At 36.5% G+C, this 21,699-nt stretch overlaps 1 protein-coding gene across 4 annotated transcripts in view; it reads left to right on the top strand.

Annotated features, from left to right (window-relative positions):
* AK9 (adenylate kinase 9) overlaps nucleotides 1–21,699 on the top strand; it is a 200,379-nt gene that overhangs the window by 13,558 nt on the left and 165,122 nt on the right. For all 4 annotated transcript variants that reach the window (XR_008503000.2, XM_054490051.2, XM_054490050.2 and 1 more), the window contains 7 exons: nucleotides 1,535–1,662; nucleotides 3,027–3,090; nucleotides 5,098–5,150; nucleotides 5,251–5,347; nucleotides 14,986–15,098; nucleotides 18,236–18,421; nucleotides 20,758–20,886. Coding sequence is in view for 3 of the 4 variants with exons in the window: in XM_054490050.2 (XP_054346025.1) it covers nucleotides 1,535–1,662; nucleotides 3,027–3,090; nucleotides 5,098–5,150; nucleotides 5,251–5,347; nucleotides 14,986–15,098; nucleotides 18,236–18,421; nucleotides 20,758–20,886 (770 nt within the window). In the remaining variant the exon portion in view is untranslated. The remainder of the gene's footprint in view (nucleotides 1–1,534; nucleotides 1,663–3,026; nucleotides 3,091–5,097; nucleotides 5,151–5,250; nucleotides 5,348–14,985; nucleotides 15,099–18,235; nucleotides 18,422–20,757; nucleotides 20,887–21,699) is intronic.

The raw sequence follows: 21,699 nt of genomic DNA, 5'->3' as shown, positions 1-21,699 counted from the left end.
ACTATTTTTAAAAAATATTTTTGCTATATCATTTTATTTTATTTTTTAACTTTTAGGTTCAGGGGTACATGTACAGGTTTACTATATAGGTAAATTGCATATCGTAGGGGTTTGGTGCACGGATTATTTCATCACTCAGATAATAAGCATAGTACCCAATAGGTAGTTTTTTTTATCCTCTTCCTCATCCTACCCTCTACCCTCAAGTAGGCCTTAGTATCAGTTGTTCCCTTCTTTGTGTCCTTGTGTACTTGATGTTTAGTTCCCACATATAAGTGAGAACATGTAGTATTTGGTTTTCTGTTCTTGCATTAGTTTGCTTAGGATAATGGCTTCCAGCTTCATCTATGTTGCTGCAAAGGACATGATCTTATTTTTCATGGCTGCATAGTATTCCGATATATATGTACCACATCTTCTTTATCTAGTCTACCACTGATGGGCATTGAGGTTGATTCCATGTCTTTGCTGTTGTGAGTAGTGTTGTGATGAGCGTATGTGTGCATGTGTGCAAAGGACATGCTCTTGTTACTTTTTGCTATATCATTTTAACTAAATATTTAATAATACTATTATTTTGCTAATATTTTATTTCCATTTTAAAATTGTATTGATCAAGTAATATTTAGAAGAATATTGTTTTCATTTTTCTTTTTAATTTTCAACAATTAGGGATTTTAAAAAATACTTTTATCACTTTTTTACATTATTTTATTGTGATTAAGAGATATGTCTCATGCTATTTTACTGTTTACACAATAGAAATATTCAATGGATATATATAAATATTTTATGAACATAAATATGTAGTCTACAAGTGCTTGAATACAAGAGACAGTCTTTGTTCAAAAACAAATAAACTGTTATGACCTTATTTGTTTCTGATTGACTCCAAAAGAGTTGGACTAAGTTGAAAATTGTTCATGTTAAAATGCTGAGGACTCAAGCTTCTGTGCCTAGAAATCCGCTTAAGAGCAAATCAAAATAGCAAAAGGTTTCTGAAAACAACTTTAAAATAAATATATGTTCTTACAGATATTTATAAAATATTACAAAAGAAAAAATGTAAAAATGACATTACTTTTGGAAAAGTTTTCTTCATGGAATTAACCAAAGCTTCCTAAAATATGAAAATATGAATCTAATACATTTAACCAACATTACCTTTTCTATTTCTGGTAAAATTTATACATGCACCTATGTTGCATGTGCATGTACAACATATTTAACTTTAATTTGGTTTTTAATATAATACACACAAATCTGTATTTTTTCCTTAAGTTAGTCTTTCAGAAACTCTTTGAGCTCTCTTTTATACAACATATAGTTGGATTTTGTTTTTGTCTCAAACTAAGAGCTTACTATTGTTTTTATAAATGAGTTAAACTTATTTGCAATTACTGACAAAATTCATGTGTTTAATGGTACGAAATGACTTCTGGGCTAAGAAAACTCACAGGTTATTTCAATTGTTCCTAGTCACCTCCTCCAACCAAATTAGACAAGTTAACAATCTTATCCTTTTTTATTGTAGTATTTTGTGTCATGACTTCTCAAGAGAAGACAGAAGAGTATCCTTTTGCAGATATATTTGATGAAGATGAAACTGAAAGGAATTTTTTGTTGTCCAAACCTGTTTGCTTTGTTGTATTTGGGAAACCAGTAAGTTATCTCTTATTATTTGGTATAATTTATTTTATTTTTAAAATCACAATTTTCTAAGTTACCATATAAAAATAAAAACCACATATTGTGCTCATTTTTTGAGTGTCTGATAAGCTTTCATTATATGACTTAAAATCTGACATAATATTGGTTATAAATTCATAACTATCTCTTGCACACATGCACACATATGCTCATCGCAACACTACTCACAACAGCAAAGACATGGAATCAACCTAAATGCCCATCGGTGGTAGACTAGGTAAAGAAGATGTGGTACAAATATACTGGAATACTATGTTATATGTTATAATTGAGAAGGAACCCAGACTATATTTAAATTTGCTTTTATATTATGACGAAATTAACTTACCGAAACACTGCACATGACAACTGTTAGTACTGTGTAATCTGAGGTTATTTCAGACTTGATTTGCATATGAAACTTCCTTTGCAATTTGTTGTGAGGCTCTCTGGATATGTGAAGATAGGACACCATCAAGATGAGCCAGGAGGTTCTCCTGTTAATATCTGAGATCCTGAGAGGCACCGTGCCTCAGGCTTTACCTACAGCATGTTAGGGGACCTATGTGTTGTCTTTCCACAAATCAGAAAGAAACCAAAATGGCTGTTATAATAAAGTTTGCTTTTCTAGACATTTCTAGTAAGAAACTCTAGATAAGAGCTACTGACAGCCACTGAGCTGGTTAATTAAAGAGCCTCTCCAGAATAGCAGAGATTAAGAGCTGGATCCCATTCTTGACTTATTTTATGTGGACCCTGGGACAGGTACCAATAAATGGTTTCAACAACTTTCACTATGTTTCTGAAAACATAATGGGTTTTAAAAAGTCAACAGTGAAAGCAACCAGATGCAAATGTTACTTCATCAAAACGACCTTCTATCTTTAAAGTATGATACTTTCCAAAGATGTCAGTTAAAAAGGATCTTTTTGCTCATCAAAATTACTAAATGGAAGCCTGTCAAAACATTCATGACTATAAACTTTAGAAAGGAAATAAAATGATGACTCTCCAATATAATCACAATGATTTGTAATCAAAATTATAAAAATTGACAGTTAAAAGAGTGCAGTACCATAATGGTATAGCTTCTTGATTTTAGGGCTATGTACTTAATATTAAAAAGTTTATTTATATTACTTTAGGAGATGTGGCATATGCAAAAATTAGTAAAGAAAAACTAAACTATACGTATCTAGGGTCTGTTCTTCATTTTTTATGGGAAAAATTATAACGATGTAATAGTAGCTAGCAATAGAATCTTTAAAAATTGCTGTATCTGTTTCACTGGCAAGTAACTGCTCTATTGGGCTTTAAATAACATTTTTCTTTTTAAGGGTGTTGGGAAAACAACATTAGCCCATTACATAACACAGGCATGGAAATGTATTCGTGTTGAAGGTAAATTTTATCTTTTTTCTCTAATATTTTATTATGAAAACTTTCAAATATGCATAAAATGGAGATAATTATACAGTGAATGCCCATATACTCACCATCTAGAGTCTGTGATTAACTTTTTGCTATATTGGCTTTATCACACATTTGTCCACCTATCAACCCGGTGAATATTATCTGCTTGGGTTTTTATTTATATTTAATTTAATTAATTAATTATTTTTTTTTTTGTAGAGACATGGTCTTGCTTTGTTGCCCAGGCTGGTTTCAAACTCCTGGGCTCAGTCTTCCCACCTTGGCCTCTCAAAGTGCTGGATTACAGGTGTGAGCCACAACACCCGGCCCGATATTATTTTTATAACAGCATCATCAATCCAATAATGTTTTGCCCTTCTGTTTGTCCTAGTTTTGTTCATAGCATTTATGAAATGTCATCAACTCTATTCTACTACCTCCAATTCTCTAATTTTGTAATTTAGAACTGTTTGGGATATGTGTGTTTGGGTGTCTTTTTGTGAAAGCTCAAATGAGATGGAACTCTCACAGCTTTTCTTAGGAACATTTTTCAGAACTTAATTGTCTTCAATGATAACTTTTATTTTTTATTTATAAATTTTCTTGCATTCTTTGCAATATATAAGAGAATGGGTTTATATCTTTATATATAAATATTCTTTTAATTAATAAAACTATTTATGCCCTAATAGAAAAATAAGAAAAAGAATGAATAGGCAATTCATAAAAGTAGAAATAAAAATAAACAATGTAAGAAAAAAGAGTTTAACATCATTCTAAGAAATGTTAATTAACATAACACTGGTCCGTATTTGCCTATCAAATTGGCAGTGAATCTTTACAATTACTACAATCACTGTAGGTAAGGATGTTATGAAATGGGCATTCCACATGCTGTTAGTAAAGTTGCAATCTGGTACAATTTTTTTGGAGAACAATTTGTAGTACATAACAAACACACACACACACACACACAAAACTCTAAAAGTTTCTTCTTTCTTTGTTCAAAAAGTTTACTTCTAGGACATCTTAAAGAATACCAAACATCCCATAGATTATTAATAACTAATGATATAACAGCTCTCCTGGGTCCTCCCCTGGGTCATGCCCCTGTCATTCCTATCCCAGGAAATTCCTATCCCAGGATGTCCTCTATCAAGGAATGATACATTTTAGACCCCTCTTTCTAATCAGTGTTTACCCATTTTAACATTTCTTGATTCATTTCCTTTTACACCATGTACAAAACTAGCGGGCTTTGGATGTAATTGTGTGGTTATGAAAATCTGGATTAATTAATACCAGTGCATACTTTTGTAACTGTACTTAATGATTTAGAAATCACTGTCATATACACCACCTGATTTCATCCTTACGTTCTACTGTACACTACACAGTACATATGCATCCAAGGTGCAGAGGGGTTTACGGAGTTAGCTCCCCCAGGATTCTTTATTTTTTTATTTTTTATTTTTATTTTGAGACACGCCCTTACTTTGTCATCCAGGCTGGAGTGCAGTGACATGATCACGGCTCTCTGCAGCCTTGACCTCCTGGGCTCAAGTGATCACCCCACCTCAGCTTCCTGAGTAGCAGGGACTATAGGCATGCACCATAACGCCCTGCTAATTTTTTAACTTTTTGTAGAAATGTAGTCTCCCTATGTTGCCCAGGCTGGTCTCAAACTCCTGGGCTCAAGCAATCCTCCTGCCTTGAACTCCCAAAGTACTGGGATTGCAGACATGAGTCACCATGTTCGCTTCTCCAAGATTCTTAAGCTTAGTAAGTGGCAGAGACAAGTTCTCTATGGAAGACATTCTGCTGCTGCTGCTTTGGTTAGGCTTAAGTGACGTAATATGCATACATTTGCATTGTAAATTATAAAGCGATGCCCAAATGTTAATCTTTGTTACCAGTTACAAGACGCTAGAATGTGTTTCTTCTTTTGGTGATCTTAATATCAGTCTGTATTAATATTTTGAATTCATGTTTTAGCTTTGCCAATTTTAGAAGAACAGATTGCTGCTGAAACCGAATCAGGAGTTATGGTAAACAAACCTAAATTTCAAAGTAACTATGATTACAAAAAAAAGCTCTGTATCATAGATATATTATACAGTAATGTACAATATCTATGCTTGTCCTTAGTTGCAATCAATGTTGATCAGCGGTCAAAGCATTCCAGATGAACTTGTCATAAAGCTAATGTTGGAGAAGCTCAACTCCCCAGAAGTCTGTCACTTTGGTATGTTTATTTTAATATATTTACAGCCCACAAAGCAGCCTTAAAACTCATGCTTTATCTGAGGCAAAAATAGTTTCTGGAGTTGCCCTTTCTTTTGCCTTAGCACAAGAATCTCATTATCTCTATTCAGTTGAGCAGTTCAGATGGTTTTATTTGCTTGTTTGTTTTTATTTCTCAGCTTGTACATTTGTTTTAAAAATAAGTTTATATGACCCAATCTTCTTTAACATTGTGTTATCCAATAAAAGCATCAGAAATCTGCTGTGGTCCATCTTGCAGTACTGCTAACTCTGCTGACTGCTTCCTCATACACCTTGGGTTATATTGCTAAGTCCTGACAATGGCTAGGGTTGTCTGCATTAATCCACACTTAGAAGGCGGGAATGGGAAATGGAATGCCACTATCTTACTGTTGAGCTCCAGATATTGTTAGGCTTCAGCCTGTTCTTCCAGTCTGCCCTCTGACTCTGGACCTGAAACCTCTCCTGGTACTCAAATGGATGCTGAGCAAGGGCTTTGGATCTAATTTTTCAAGACAAAGACCACTGAAGCTCAAAATGATTAAAAAGAAAAGAGCAAACTCTAATACCTCTGCAAAAGAAGAGAAGAGTAATGACAAGTTTGGGATAAAGTCATCCACCTGAAATGGATTTCCTGAATGAAAAAAGAAAAACTAAGAAAGTTGCTTTATATTCTTAGTAAGTTAGAAGAAGACATTGTAACTATTAATGCAGGAATAAAAATACAAGAAAGTAAAAACCATAACTGCCAAAGCAAATCAATGATGGAAGCAGCAAACACAGCCTTGTCAAACTGTATTTACTGGTCTCTATCTATGGACAGAAAGATACCTCTTCACATAGCTCATATGTATAGAGAGACGATACATAGAATGTCCCATATCCACATATGTAGACAGGTCTGTATATGGATATATGGGTTTTTATATATAATACATATATAGAGATTAATATATATGGATTATAAATACATTATAATGTAAGTAGATAAGGTTTCTCTGTAAACTATCTACCTATCTATCCACTTATTACCTATTTGTTCAGCAGTGATAAAGAGACTGAACTTGGGCAAAATATCCAGAATATGGAAGGCTGGATAAGTAAAAAGGCAAACAGGAATCACAGAATTCCAAATTATATCAATAAATGACCTCAGAAAACATAGTATTTGAAACAGATATGTATATAGGTAGGTAAGTAAATACCTCTTTGTTAACCTCACTTACCTCTTGAAAAACTTAAATTGGTTTACATGGCTACAAAAAAGATGACATAAATTATAAGTATTGGCAAAAGGAGAAAGAAAAAAAAAACAACATGAAGAAACTCAGTTGTGCCTCTCATGGTGTTCATAATGTTTTACAGTTGTTATTAGGAAATAGTTCAAACAAAAGTAGGGAGATTAGTATAAAGATGCTTCCACATTACCACTCAGGTTCAGCATATGTCCAAAACCAACTCTAGTTTAATCTCATTTTATCTACACTTCTACTTACTCCCTTCTCTCAACCTATGTTATTTTGAAGCTAATCCATATCATATCAGTTCATCTGTATAATGTTCCATTTATATCTCTAAAAGATAAGGACACTTAAACCTATTACACATTACCATTATCACACCTAAAAAATTAATTATTATTTCTTGATATCATCTACTAGATTTCATTAATTACCTCATAGATATTTTTTAGTTGATTTCTTTTTGAAGCAGGATCTAACCAGGTTTCACATAGTGCAAGTTACTAGTATGTCTCAAGTCTCTTTATAAGTTTCCCCTACTTCTTTCTATCTTCTTGTGTCTTCTCTGTTGAAGAAAACGGGTCATTTGTCTTGTAGAGTTTCCCACATTCTGGATTTGGCTGATTACATTCCTCAGACCCCAGTACTTCCTGTATGCCGATACTTGTCCCAGGAGCTGGCAGAGGAAAAGTGATATAAATGGTTTCCTGAGTCTGGGGGCCACACCCTCACCATTTGGTTACAAGGCCACGTTCTAAGTATGCACAAATGAGCTCATTTAAAGGCTGCAGTGGAGATGGAACCTAAAGCGCCTTCTGCCCAGCCACCCCTTAACCCATCCTGTAGCATCTCCACAGGAATTTTTTTAGAACCTAGCACTCTGCTAATTACAGTTTGAAAAGCTTTGCCCAAATTCCCAGCAAGCCTTCTCATCCTGATGTTTGCTCTCAACCCGTAGCCTGGTAGAAGGTAGAAGCAAAATTGGAAGTGAAGGGTTTTCAAAACAGGGATATAAACTTGATTAGGTCAATAGATGCAGAAAAGGCCTTCGACAAAATTCAACAGTCCTTCATGCTAAAAACTCTCAATAAATTAGGTATTGATGGGATGTATCTAATCATAATTAAGCTATTTATGACAAACCCACAGCCAATATCATACTGAATGGGCAAAAACTGGAAGCATTCCCTTTGAAAACTGGCACAAGACAGGGATGCCCTCTCTCACCACTCCTATTCAGCATAGTGTTGGAAGTTCTGGCCAGGGCAATCAGGCAGGAGAAAGAAATAAAGGGTATTCAGTTAGGAAAAGAGGAAGTCAAATTGTCCCTGTTTGCAGATGACATGATTGTATACCTAGAAAACCCCATCGTCTCAGCCCAAAATCTCCTTAAGCTGATAAGCAACTTCAGCAAAGTCTCAGGATACAAAATCAATGTGCAAAAATCACAAGCATTCTTATACACCAGTAACAGACAAACAGCCAAATCATGAGTGAACTCCCATTCACAATTGCTTTGAACAGAATAAAATACCTAGGAATCCAACTTACAAGGGATGTGAAGGACCTCTTCAAGGAGAACTACAAACCACTCCTCAAGGAAATAAAAGAGGATACAAACAAATGGAAGAACATTCCATGCTCATGGATAGGAAGAATCAATATCGTGAAAATGGCCATACTGCCCAAGGTAATTTATAGATTCATTGCCATCCCCATCAAGCTACCAATGACTTTCTTCACAGAATTGGAAAAAACTACTTTAAAGTTCATATGGAACCAAAAAAGAGCCCGCATTGCCAAGACAATCCTAAGCCAAAAGAACAAAGCTGGAGGCATCACCCTACATGACTTCAAACTATACTACAAGGCTACAGTAACCAAAACAGCATGGTACTGGTACCCAAACAGAGATATAGACCAGTGGAACAGAACAGAGCCCTCAGAAATAATACCACACATCTACAACTATCTGATCTTTGACAAATCTGACAAAAACAAGAAATGGGGAAAGGATTCCCTATTCAACAAATGGTGCTGGGAAAACTGGCTAGCCATATGTAGAAAGCTGAAACTGGATCCCTTCCTTACACCTTATACAAAAATTAATTCAAGATGGATTAAAGACTTAAATGTTAGACCTACAACCATAAAAACCCTAGAAGAAAACCTAGGCAATACCATTCAGGACAGAGGCATGGGCAAGGACTTCATGTCTAAAACACCAAAAGCAATGGCAACAAAAGCCAAAATTGACAAATGGGATCTAATTAAACTCAAGAGCTTCTGCCCAGCAAAAGAAACTACCATCAGAGTGAACAGGCAACCTACAGAATGGGAGAAAATTTTTGCAACCTACTCATCTGACAAAGGGCTAATATCCAGAATCTACAATGAACTCAAACAAATTTACAAGAAAAAAACAACCCCATCAAAAAGTGGGCAAAGGATATGAACAGACACTTCTCAAAAGAAGACATTTATGCAGCCAAAAGACACATGAAAAAATGCTCATCATCACTGGCCGTCAAAGAAATGCGAATCAAAACCACAGTGAGATATCATCTCACACCAGTTAGAATGGCGATCATTAAAAAGTCAGGAAACAACAGGTGCTGCAGAGGATGTGGAGAAATAGGAACACTTTTACACTGTTGATGGGACTGTAAACTAGTTCAACCATCGTGGAAGACAGTGTGGCGATTCCTCAGGGATCTAGAACTAGAAATATCATTTGACCCAGCCATCCCATTACTGCGTATATACCCAAAGGAATATAAATCATGCTGCTATAAAGACACATGCACACATATGTTTATTGTGGCACTACTCACAATAGCAAAGACTTGGAACCAACCCAGATGTCCAACAATGATAGACTGGATTAAGAAAATGTGGCACATATACACCATGGAATACTACGCAGCCATAAAAAATGATGAGTTCATGTCCTTTGTAGGGACATGGATGAAACTGGAAACCATCATTCTCAGCAAAATATCTCAAGGACAAAAAACCAAACACCACATGTTCTCACTCATAGGTGGGAATTGAACAATGAGAACACTTGGAAACAGGAAGGGGAACATCACACACTGGGGCCTGTTGTGGGGTGGGGGGAAGGGGGAGGGATAGCATTAGGAGACATACCTAATGTAAATGACGAGCTAATGGGTGCAGCACACCAACATGGCACATGTATACATATGTAACAAACCTGCATGTTGTGCACATGTACCCTAGAACTTAAAGTATAATAAATATATATATATATAAAAGAAAATGGGGAACATATGCACCATGGAATACTATGCAGCCATAAAAAATGATGAGTTCATGTCCTTTGTAGGGACATGGATGAGGCTGGAAACCATCATTCTCAGAAAACTATCGCAAGGACAAAAAACCAAACACCGCATGTTCTCACTCATAGGTGGGAATTGAACAATGAGAACACTTGGACACAGGAAGGGGAACATCACACACTGGGGCCTGTTGTGGGATGAGGGGAGAGGGGAGGGAAAGGATTAGGAGATATAGCTAATGTAAATGATGAGTTAATGGGTGCAGCACACCAACATGGCACATGTATACATATGTAACAAACCTGCACATTGTGCCCATGTACCCTAGAACTTAAAGTATAATTAAAAATAAATATATAAAATAAAATAAAAAATAATTAAACAAATGACAACTAAAATAGTAACTTCAAAATGAGATTAATGGAATAAAATAACAAAGAGAACTGAAAAAAAAACCAACTTGATTGGGGGGCTGGGTGAGGATGGATAATTGATGACTCCAAAATCCCAGAAGAGATATGTGCACTTCCAGGGACATCACACAGCAGAGTATTGCCAAATTCATCTTAATTTTGTTTTATACCAGAGCCCTTTTAATAATTGGTGTTTCCATCACTATTTTAAAAGGGCCTACACGATCTATAATTATCTTTTCATTCACAATCTATTGTGTTGTTTTGGTCCCTAGCCAAAATCAGCTTCTCGGAGCTATATCCTTACCCAAGAGAAACAGATAGAGTCAATATGTGGCATCCTAAAAGCTCCTCACTACTCCCTGCTTCTAGATTCTGGAAAATCTCGTTTTCCCCAGTGAATGAATAGCCCCAGTCTGGGCATTCCCTGCCCCGAGTGTATCTTTATGAATAGTCTTGCAAGTCATTGGTCACCAATGTGTCCACTCATATCAGCCTGGCCTGAGGTCATATGGGTAGCAGAGATGGCTGGACACAAGGCTACATCAGCCTGGCCAGAGGTCAGATGGGTAGCAGGGATGGCTGGACACAAAGCTACCTGATGTCTCTGAATCTGTCATCACTTCAATCTGAAAGCAGTAGTCTGCCATCTTCATTTGTATGGAAATAGAAAATGCCTTCTTCCCGCTGTGCCAAGAAATGGTGGCAAAGTGACGGTATGGGCCTGGGACAAGTCAGTTTCCTCTGGGTAGTGGTCTGGACAGTCTTACAGTTTCTCACTGGTTGGGCTAATGAGAGCTGGGCAATGGCCTACAAAGCACCTACGCTGCCTATGATAGAACATGCAGTCTCCCAGCAAGGACTGGCTTGGGGTGCGCCACTCCTCCATCGTTAGCATGGAAGGGCAAGGGCTTGGTAATGGTCTCAAGGACATTTGGGGTGGGAGCGAGGAGTTCCTCATCTATGCTTTCATCCTCACATGTCTCTGGAATTGGAAAGGTTGACAGTGGGCTCAGTAGTTCTGGTCTGTTTAACAAGCAATGTGTCCCTGGGATCTTCCAGAATTGGGACTAGAGGACTAATTTATTCCACTTTACATCTGCAATGGTGAGACAAACTTAGATGACATAACTGTCTATCCCACACCTCCTCCCATAGATACACCCCTAGGCTCTGGAATGATAATACTAGACATCTCTCAGAGGCTAGAGCCCCAAAATTCATAGCTCAGAACATTCAGGCAGCCCAAACAATGGCCTTTCAAGAGAGAGCTAGATCCATGGAAATTACTTATTCTTCTGCCGCTTCCATCAGTAAAGAGACCAAGTATGAACATCATTCCAATATACATGTACACCAGAAGTTCAGCATTCCTGCAAACATTTGCACGTGGAATGCCTGATAAGCTCTCCAGGCAGTGGCAGTGGCTGTAGGAACAGGAAGGTTTTGGCAAGCACAGCAAACAGAGTGCCAAGCATCTTTGTGTGATCCACTTATGATACACAGATGTTGGGAAGTATTACCAGCATAGGGAATGGCAGGGAGATATTGTTGCTTTTGCTTACAAGGCAAGGGCAAGGTCTCTGGAACTGTCTAACTTGGAGGAGTTAGCTGGGCAAGGTCTGAGTTCCATCCAGAGCTAGGCATGCAGTCCCCTTCAGTATAGTACGTACCATCACAATGTGTCAGACCAGGAGTTAATGCCAGCCATTGTGTCCCAGAGGAGATACTGGTCAAAGTCTTAAAAACCAGTTCAAACATGTTGTTAATCGAGTGGAAGCTAGACTCACAACAAGAGCAAAGATGCCAAACCAAATGAGGGTGGTGTGGAGCCAGAAAAGCAGAAAGCAGAGAACAAGAAGAGGCAGGTAGAGAAAGGTCTGGCCCGATTCTTGAGACAGTGCAGGCAGTGTCTACATTTTTTTAGGGATGTACTGAGCTAATTTAATGAACCTCCAATAGGATAGATGCCTTGGGGATACCACGCTACGTTTAAGACAATAGCAGGAGCATGTAAGTCAGTCAAGTTGGACACTAAGGATTATAGCAAGACAAGAGGGAATCATAACTATAGTTCATATATCCAAAACCAAGATGACAAGGTCATCCTTTCTGCCTTTTTAAGTTAAATTAGGTAGGATTGCTTCTCTGGATAGAGCCCAACACACTGTTAGCAGAAAGTAAAGTGATCAAAAAAGCTTAGGAGAAATTGTGTATGCCTAAGCATTTAATTAGGTTTTGAATTAGCATGATGGTTCTTGGTCTTCTTCTTCTTTATTTTTTTTGAGACAGAGTCTCGCTCTGTTGCCCAGGCTGGAGTGCAGTGGTGCGATCTCGGCTCACTGCAACCTCTGCCTCCGGGGTTCAAGCGATTCTCCTGCCTCAGCCTCCTGAGTAGCTGGGATTACAGGCACCTGCCACCACGCTTGGCTAATTTTTGTATTTTTTTTTTTAAGTAGAGATGGGGTTTCATCATGTTGGCCAGGCTGGTCTTGAACGCCTGACCTTGTGCTCCACCCTCCTCGGCCTCCGAAAGTGCTGGGATTACAGGCATGAGCCACCGCACCTGGCCTGGTCTTCTTTTTTAAAAATAAAAGACTGTGACCTGGCGTGGTGGCTCATGCCTGTAATCCCAGCATTTTGAGAGGCCGAGGCAGGCGGATCACGAGATCAGGAGATCAAGACCATCCTGGCCAACATGGTGAAACCCTGTCTCTACTAAAAATACAAAAATTAGCCGGGCGTGGTAGCATGCGCCTGTAGTCCCAGCTACTCAGGAGGCTGAGGCAGGAGAATCACTTGAACCCCGGAGGCGGAGGTTGCAGTGAGCTGAGACCACACCACTGCCCCCCATCCTGGGTGACAGAACAAGATTCTGTCTCAAAATAAATAAATAAATAAAAATAAAAATAAAAGATTGTGATGAGCATGTTCTCAGGTGAGGAATTTTAAGTTTGTTTTACACACATTCATTCACTCGTCTATCAACAGGTGCTTGGTAACTTTTTTTATTATGCTATTCTAGGCATTGCATTAAGATAGTGGTTCTCAAACTTTTGGGGCACAAGACTCTCTTACACTAATAAGAATTGTTGAGGCTCCATAAGAGGTTGTGCTTACATGGGCTATATGTATTTATATTTACCATATTAGAAATTAAAACAGAGACTTTAAAAAATATCTGTTTAGAAATCATAAAACCATGACTTGTTAACATAAATTGCATATTTTATGAAAGATAATTTTTCAAAACAAAAAATTAGAAGAGTGGCATTGCTTTACATTTTCACAATCTCTTCAATGTCCACCTTAAGAGAAAGCTGGATTCTCACACCTGCTTCTGCTCAATCTGTTGCAATATATTGCTTTCGCTGAAGTACATGAAGAAAATGTAGTTTCACATAGGTATATTCTTGGAAAGGGAGGAGTATTTTAATAGCCTTGGAATAATTGTGGATATTCTTGATTCTACATCAAAACCCAACAGGTGGAAGTTTCCTGAAGGTTGGTTGCATTGTGGAATCTGAAACTGTATCAGTGAACTTTTCAAAACTTGGTTACATTAAAATCCATTGGTCTATCTTGCACTTGGAATGAGCCTGTAACCCATGCCTAATTTTTGTGGCACCATGCATTGGTCATTTGGAAAATGTTGGTTCACTGAGTTATACAGATCTTCCAAATGTTGACATATTTTACTATACAGTATCAAAAAATCACATTTGTTAATGTCACCACCAATCTCATCAAGAAAAGCCCATTATTAAGCTTTTCTTAATAATGGATGTAAGTTTTTCAAAATTCAGATTTTCACTTGAATATTATAACTGGCAACAAATGCTATCAGTTTTTGTCCTTGCAGTGACAGGGTCATTCCATTCACTTTTCATAAGATTTCTGCCAAATACCCAGGGCTGAATAAACATAGTTTGTCTGTTGTTCTTCCAAGAAAAGATGTACAAAAATAAGCTGAAAGCTTTTAATTCCCACTGAAGGAATTGAGACTTTATTAATAAGAGAAAAGTTTATTGAGCAAGACAGTAACATAATTGAAGAAATATATTAAGGAAATTAATATGATGATGGTAAACAGGGTGAATTTCAGTGAGAAGATTGAGATTTCTGGGTGGGGATACAAGCCAATAACCACTAAACCAAGATCATATTGGCTGTTTAAAAAACAGAAAATTATAGTGTGTCCATGGGTGTTTTATTACTCTCATAACTTATAAAAACATTATACACACGTGTTCTACTATATTATGAAATATTAATATGAGAAAAAAATAAATATGGCATGCAACCCCTATAATATACCTTTACCATTCATATGAGTAAACTTTCCTAACATGAGTTAAGATAATTACTAGCATGAAATTTCCTTCTCTAGGCACCTCATCTGTCTAAAATAAATTGACTTGGAGTTTTCAAAAATGTCTTCTAGCCCAGTGATTTCTTTATCATCAGAAAAACATTATTCATAGTTACACTTCATGTGGCAATAACCTTAAGTGTTAATTTAAAATTTTTGACAGATGACTTTATGATAGATGAGTATAAAGTAATAATATAGTAAATATATATATATAATATAATAAATCCATGCCCTTATATGTTGATAATTTTATAAAAGGTTTAAAATTATATTTTACTTTACAGGTTATATTATCACTGAAATACCATCACTTTCACAGGATGCCATGACTACCTTACAGCAAATAGAATTAATTAAAAACTTAAATTTGAAACCTGATGTTATAATCAATATAAAGGTAAGGATATTAATTGTTTTGCTAGTAGAGTAAACCATTCTTTTTGATAGTAGTTAAATTCAAGGATTGCTTTAAACATTTTTAAGTAGTTATGGAGATAGTAACTTATGCATCAATCACAGGAACTGGGTCATACTTTCTCATAGTTCTGTGCTCTTGCTCCTACAACTCCATCCACATGAGATACCTTCTTGCCTCTTCACCAGGCTTCATCATAGCCATCCTTTGAAAGTCAGTTAAGACATCATCTCTTTAGAACTTTCCCTGACAACTACCCTGCTCCACCACCTCTCTTTCTTTCTCTCCCTTCCACACCTTACTTATCATAAGAGAGTTAAATCCTTCTCTGATGACCATTCGTGGTGCTCTCCACTCCCTATCATGTTACTTACCTTACTATATTATAATTATCCATTTTCCTCCTAGACTCTGTCTTACTTGAAGGTAGGAACCATGTCTTGCTCATATAAACATCAACCAGTATATTACGTGGTACCTAGTGGCACCTAGTAAGTTTACTAATAAAATGAAAGAATAAACACATGACATGAATGTATGAATGTTAAAGAACACTACTACATTAATTACGAGTTAAGGTTGGGTCTTGTTCCTAATTCTCTCTTTTATTATTATAATTTGGTAAATCACATCTAGAAGTCTTGATTTCCTTTTTACAAAAATGACCATAGCTGCCTCATGGGGTTGTGATAAGAATTTAGTAAGGTGGTGTCTTCTTGTTTATGTCAAAATGAATGATAAGCTTTTGTATCCATACTCGGCCAGGGTTTATGACAGCTCAAATAAACTTGATGGTTTTCAGCTCAGATGCTGGGACCCAGTGGAGTGTCAGGGTCAGCTGTGAGAGAGAGGTGGCCTTGCAGTGCTGAGTGTGGTGTAATCTGCAGCCCCAGCCACCACTCATGGCCAGGGGTCAATCACAATTGTGAGTGAACTTGAGAATGTCACACATGTGAATGTGGACATAACAGAGAGATCTCGTTCAACTGAAACCACATATAAAAACTAAGCCGAGGAAAAGACAGATTCAATAGAAAATTAAGATCTAATTGAGAGAGCGCACACAGATGTACAGGCCAGAAGACCCCAAATGCTTACTAAGTTTGGGTCATAAATTTGGTTCTAGGTTTGATGAACTAAAGTAAAAGGGGAAATGTGACCAGTTATAAAATTCACATTGTCCATGAGAAGACAAGCCATTCCTCAGGCAAAACAAGACTGCCATTGAGAATGAGAGAAATACCTTAGATGGGTCTTAATATAAGAGACTGCTTAATGTAGTGAATAAAGTCCTTAACCCCATTCATGTTATAAGTGTGATTATGAAGTGTCCTATGGCAGTTTCTACAGGGTAACCAGAGTATCATCAGAGGGCTTAGTGTGAGACAGAATTCAGTGCAACACACATTTTTTGGATAGTTTGTCCTTATTGGGGAATAAGCCTGGAATTTCTAGAGCAGAAGCTGTTAGCCCAAGATCCATAAATCCCTAAGCATTCATGAACCTCTTGAAATTATACATAAAACTTTATGCATATGTGAATTTTTCTGATGCAAAAATCTATGGCTTTCATCATATTCTAAAGGATTCTGTGCTACCAAAAACCTGGTTAAAGGCTAGCAATCTACTAGAGCAGTAGTTATCAGAGAGTGGTCCCAGAGCCAACAGCACCCAGAAGCGTGGTAGAAATGCAAATTCTCAGGCCCTACCCCAGAACTAAGAACCAGAATCTGTCAGGTGGAGCCCAGCTATTGGTGTTGCAAAGCCCTCTAGGTGACACTGAGCACTTCTGCTCTGAGTCATATCCTTCAGACTAACACTTTCATTAGTCACTTACTGCAAATGAGAACGGGAGACAGCTGAAGGAGATAGTCCTTGTCAAGGTCCCAGAAGGTGGGTATCCTGGGTTGTAAAACAGATGTTTTAAAAAATTACCTGAGCAGGTTGAAATTCTTTTTGTGAAAAATTAGGAAGCCTAACAAAAGTCTTACCTCAACAATTACCCATCCCATCTCCACCTAGAGATGGCATGAAGAAATCAGAAAATGAGCAATGAAGGTTCCAACATTCCTGGCTTCCTTTGTTTCTCAATGTGTGGTACATGAACTGCCAGTATCAGAATCACTGAGGATGCTTGTTGAAGAATCTAAGCCTCACTCCAAACTTAATAAATGACAAGAGGAGCTGCAATTGATTTAACAAGCTCCCCAGATAGAGTTACATGCTCGTATATCAGAATCACTGCCTCAGAAAACCATACAGTTTTTTTTTATCCTGAAAAACATTCAGAGCACAATTTACAGCCTCAAACCATCATCATTAATAATGCACCATAGACCATGGACTACAATCAGAAGGCTTGGTTCCAAGTTGCAATTCCTCCATGTGACATTGTGACCTGAGATTGGTCTCTTAGTCTGCCATAGCTGTACTTCTCTGACCTGAAGGATGGCTTTAATCATAATTTGGATTGCTTATCTTACAGGGTTAGTTGAGAATTCAGTAAAATCACACATGTGAAAGCACTTTGAAACAAGAAACTTACTTGTAGACTTTGGTTTTGGCTTTTTTACTACATGGTTTCAGTTTTCTCATTTACAAAATATAAATGTTATACTAGAATAGATGATCTTTCAGGTCCCATTTATGACTGGCATTGTATAAAATACCTCACCCATAAAGCTGTAAGTGATAGTAAATATTACAAATAAACAATATGTTTTATTGGAAATATGTGGCTATTCCCCCCATTTTGCTCCATTCTTAAACTTTTCAAGCTAATCATGGAATTCTGTGTACATTTGCAGAGTTAACTGATTTTCTATTCCATTTCTCTACTTTTTCTACTTTTCCAATCCTCTTTTCTCATCTTAAGACTTGTAATACTTTTTCACCTATATTAATTTTGGACAAATAAAAACATATAGCATAAAATTAGTGTCTGAGCCTCTCTTGGCATGTAATGAAACCTGATGCAAAATGCCAGTCACAATATTGCATTTGCTCAGGTTTTCAAGGAATTTTTTGGTTTATGTACTGTACAATATATTCAATAAATACACAGGGAATTAAAAGCATATTCAAAATGTTTTAAGTGATTTAATAATGTTGTTTCTTAGTGTCCTGACTATGATTTGTGCCAGAGAATTTCTGGGCAAAGACAGCACAATAATACAGGATACATATACAGTAGAGACCAGTGGGATCCTGAAGTCATTGAGAACCATAGGAAAAAGAAGAAAGAAGCCCAAAAGGACGGAAAAGGAGAAGAGGAAGAAGAGGAAGAAGAGCAAGAAGAAGAAGAGGTAATATCTCAATAGGTGACTACCATACACTACACTTTTAAAAATTGCTATAATTAAGGTAAATGATGGTATAGGTAATAGGAAATAGTAGATGCTATACATTTTCTTTACATTTTTATTGAGTTTGGAGGAAATAAGCAAAAATCTTTCATGTTTTCAAGGATTATGAGATCATAATCTTGAGGTCAAGTTTAGCCTTCCTGTCAGCATAGACATGTCTCTACATTTCTGATGTTCTGACACCTAGTGTGCTTCATTTCATAAAGATGGAGTTATTGGTCACCTACTATGTGTCAAGCACTAGGCAAGGTAGAATAAGAAGTTAGAGCATTTCTTAGTCTATTTTCTGTTACGTACAGCAGAATACCTGAAACTGGGTAATTTGTAAAGAATGACTTTTTTTTTTAAATTTAAGCTTCATGCTTTTTAAAAGCAAAAAGAAACAAGTAAAAGTCATTTGAATAATGTATTTTATTTAATTGAATATATCCAAAAATTTTATTTCAACTTATAATCAACATAAACAAGTGAAAGTCATTTGAATAATATATTTAATTAAATATATCAAAAAATTTTATTTCAACTTATAATCAACATAAACATTCTGAGAATTACATGTTCTATTTTCATCTAAGTTTTTGAAATCTGGTATGTATTTTACATTTACAGCACATTCCAATCGCACTTGCCACATTTCAAGTGCGCAATGGGGAGATGTGGCTGATAACTTCCGTGCTGGATAGCCTAAGTCTAACCCTTTGCTCTGTTTTATTTTCCTAATAGCACTTATCACTTTCTGAAATTATGTTACTTTTTTTACTTGCTTATTATCTGTCTGCCCCACTGAATGAAAACTCTATGCAGCAGGGACTGTCTCCAGTGCCTGATAGTGGGTACTTAATACGAAGATGTGTAATGGCTGAATGAATGAATGCCAGTGTGCTAGCAAAGCCCTCTACTAGGGAGAGAAGAATGGTAGCTTCTTTTGGAAAAGACATGTATTGAGCTACTTTGAAATGTATAACCTTGCTCCAGTAATTCTACTTGTAGGAACTATTCTAAGAGAAAATATTAGCCATGTAAAGATTTATCTGTGAAGCTACTTATTGCAACATTATTTGTAATTGTGAAAAGCCTGAAACATTGTTGTCCAACTATAGAGTAATTAAATAATTGTACATTCAAGGAAATTAATATATTATTTGACTATTAAAATAATACTTAAAACAGGTTATAAAATGGCTTATATAGAGAATATGGCTCAAGTAAAATATGTATGTGTGTACATTGATAAAAATGGGAAAGAATGAATAATTAGCATCATAAATATGATATGGAACACTTATCCTGTGCCAGGCTCTGGGATGAGAACTTTTACACACGTTGTTCCCTCTACTTTAAAATGTTCTTTCTCTAGAAACTTGTGTGGCACATGTTCTCACTCATAGGTGGGAATTGAACAATGAGAACACTTGGACACAGGAAGGGGAACATCACACACCGGGGCCTGTCAGGGGGTGGGACGAGGGGGGAGGGATAGCATTAGGAGATATACCTAATGTAAATGACGAGTTAATGGGTGCAGCACACCAACATGGCACATGTATACATATGTAACAAACCTGCACGTTGCACACACGTACCCTAGAACTTAAAGTATAATAAAAAAAAAGAAAGAAACTTGTGTGGTAGTTCTCTCTTTCTCATTTCCTTCAGATTTCAACTCCAATTCCATTTCTCTAGATAACCCTTTCATGACCACTTGATGTAAACAGATCTTCTCCCACCACTCTTCATACATGCTACCCTGCTTTATTTTTCTTCTTAGTACTTACCACCACCTAATATGTTATATATTTATTTGTGTACTTGTTTATGCTGCCTTCCTCAACTGCAATGTGTGTGAGTGCTATGAGCCCAGGATGTTAGTTGGTTTTGTTCACTGTTCTATCCCAAATCCTTAGAACAGTGCCTGATGCATAGAAGACACTCAATAAATACTTGAAAGGATGAACTACAAGCTCAGGTGTTCACAGAAAATCTAACTTCTCTATTTTGTCTCTGAAAATCTGATGTTCTTCCCCTACTCGTCCCTACTTATTGGGGAACAAACAGAAATGAGTAAATATCCAGGTCAATTTAAAGCTTTATTCCATCTGATGAAGACCCCTTAGGAGTCTTCCATTCTCTTAAATAAAAATCCTTAATCTCTAATCGTCCCCTCCCCCTGCTTCTCACCCCAAAGTGATGTCTAGGTGTAAGGAGTGGGGAATGTGGCTTGTAAACTGAATAGTCATTTACCTAAAGATATTTGAAATCTCTTCTTTTCCATTTAGGCATTTATTGCCGAAATGCAGATGGTGGCTGAAATTCTTCATCATCTGGTTCAGAGGCCTGAAGATTATTTGGAAAATGTTGAAAACATTGTTAAGCTTTATAAGGAAACAATTCTCCAAACTTTAGAAGTAAGAACAAAATATATCGCTGAAAATGAATATTGATATTTGTGTTTCATCACTGGTTAAATAGCTTTCACATGTCTTCATCCCCATGTATTATTATCTGTCTGATTCTCCCCTTGAGCTTTGTAGAAAGCTGTCAGAAAAAGGCCTCCATCCCAAAGACTGTTTCCCAGAACAATATTATTTCACTCTTAAAAAGCAACTCTGTTACTGCAAAGTGACAAATGAACTGCATTTTTCAAAAGCCAGTGAGGAAATTCCTTTATGGATGGGAGTTGGGAAATTCATGTTAAAAGACTATGTTATAAAAGCGCTTTCAGTCTGTAAGTTATAGCTTTATCAAAACAAATATACATTTAAGGTACACTTTTTGTTTAAAAGGAATTGTTCATTTAGTTAAATTGCAATCTAAAGAATTTGTTACACTGATTGGTCTATGGTTATCCCATTATACGTAAACATGGTAAGACCATTATATAATGTAATAGGAAGGTTTTAATTAAAATAATTAGTATTTTAAAAGTATAATGACTGAGATTACAAGTATGTGAAAAGCATATTTTATATGGTGAAAAGTCCAGGTAAGACTCTACCAAATGTAATCATTTGTATTGGAGATTCAGTCAACAAATATTTATTGAACTTACGCATTTAGCCAGACTCTATGCTAAGCAACAGAACTGTGAAGACAAATAAAACAGTCCTCCAATTGCCTGTTCCCATATGATAGAGAAACTAAAGAATGTGTTTCATGCTGTCTCACAATGTTTATATTATTTTAAAGATAAATGAGTGGATCATTTTCATTCTCATCAT

Source organism: Pongo pygmaeus, chromosome 5, assembly GCF_028885625.2.
Source record: "Pongo pygmaeus isolate AG05252 chromosome 5, NHGRI_mPonPyg2-v2.0_pri, whole genome shotgun sequence".
Lineage (NCBI taxonomy): Eukaryota > Metazoa > Chordata > Mammalia > Primates > Hominidae > Pongo > Pongo pygmaeus.
Note: the sequence above shows the minus strand (reverse complement) of the source record. Positions and strands in the feature narration are given on the sequence as shown.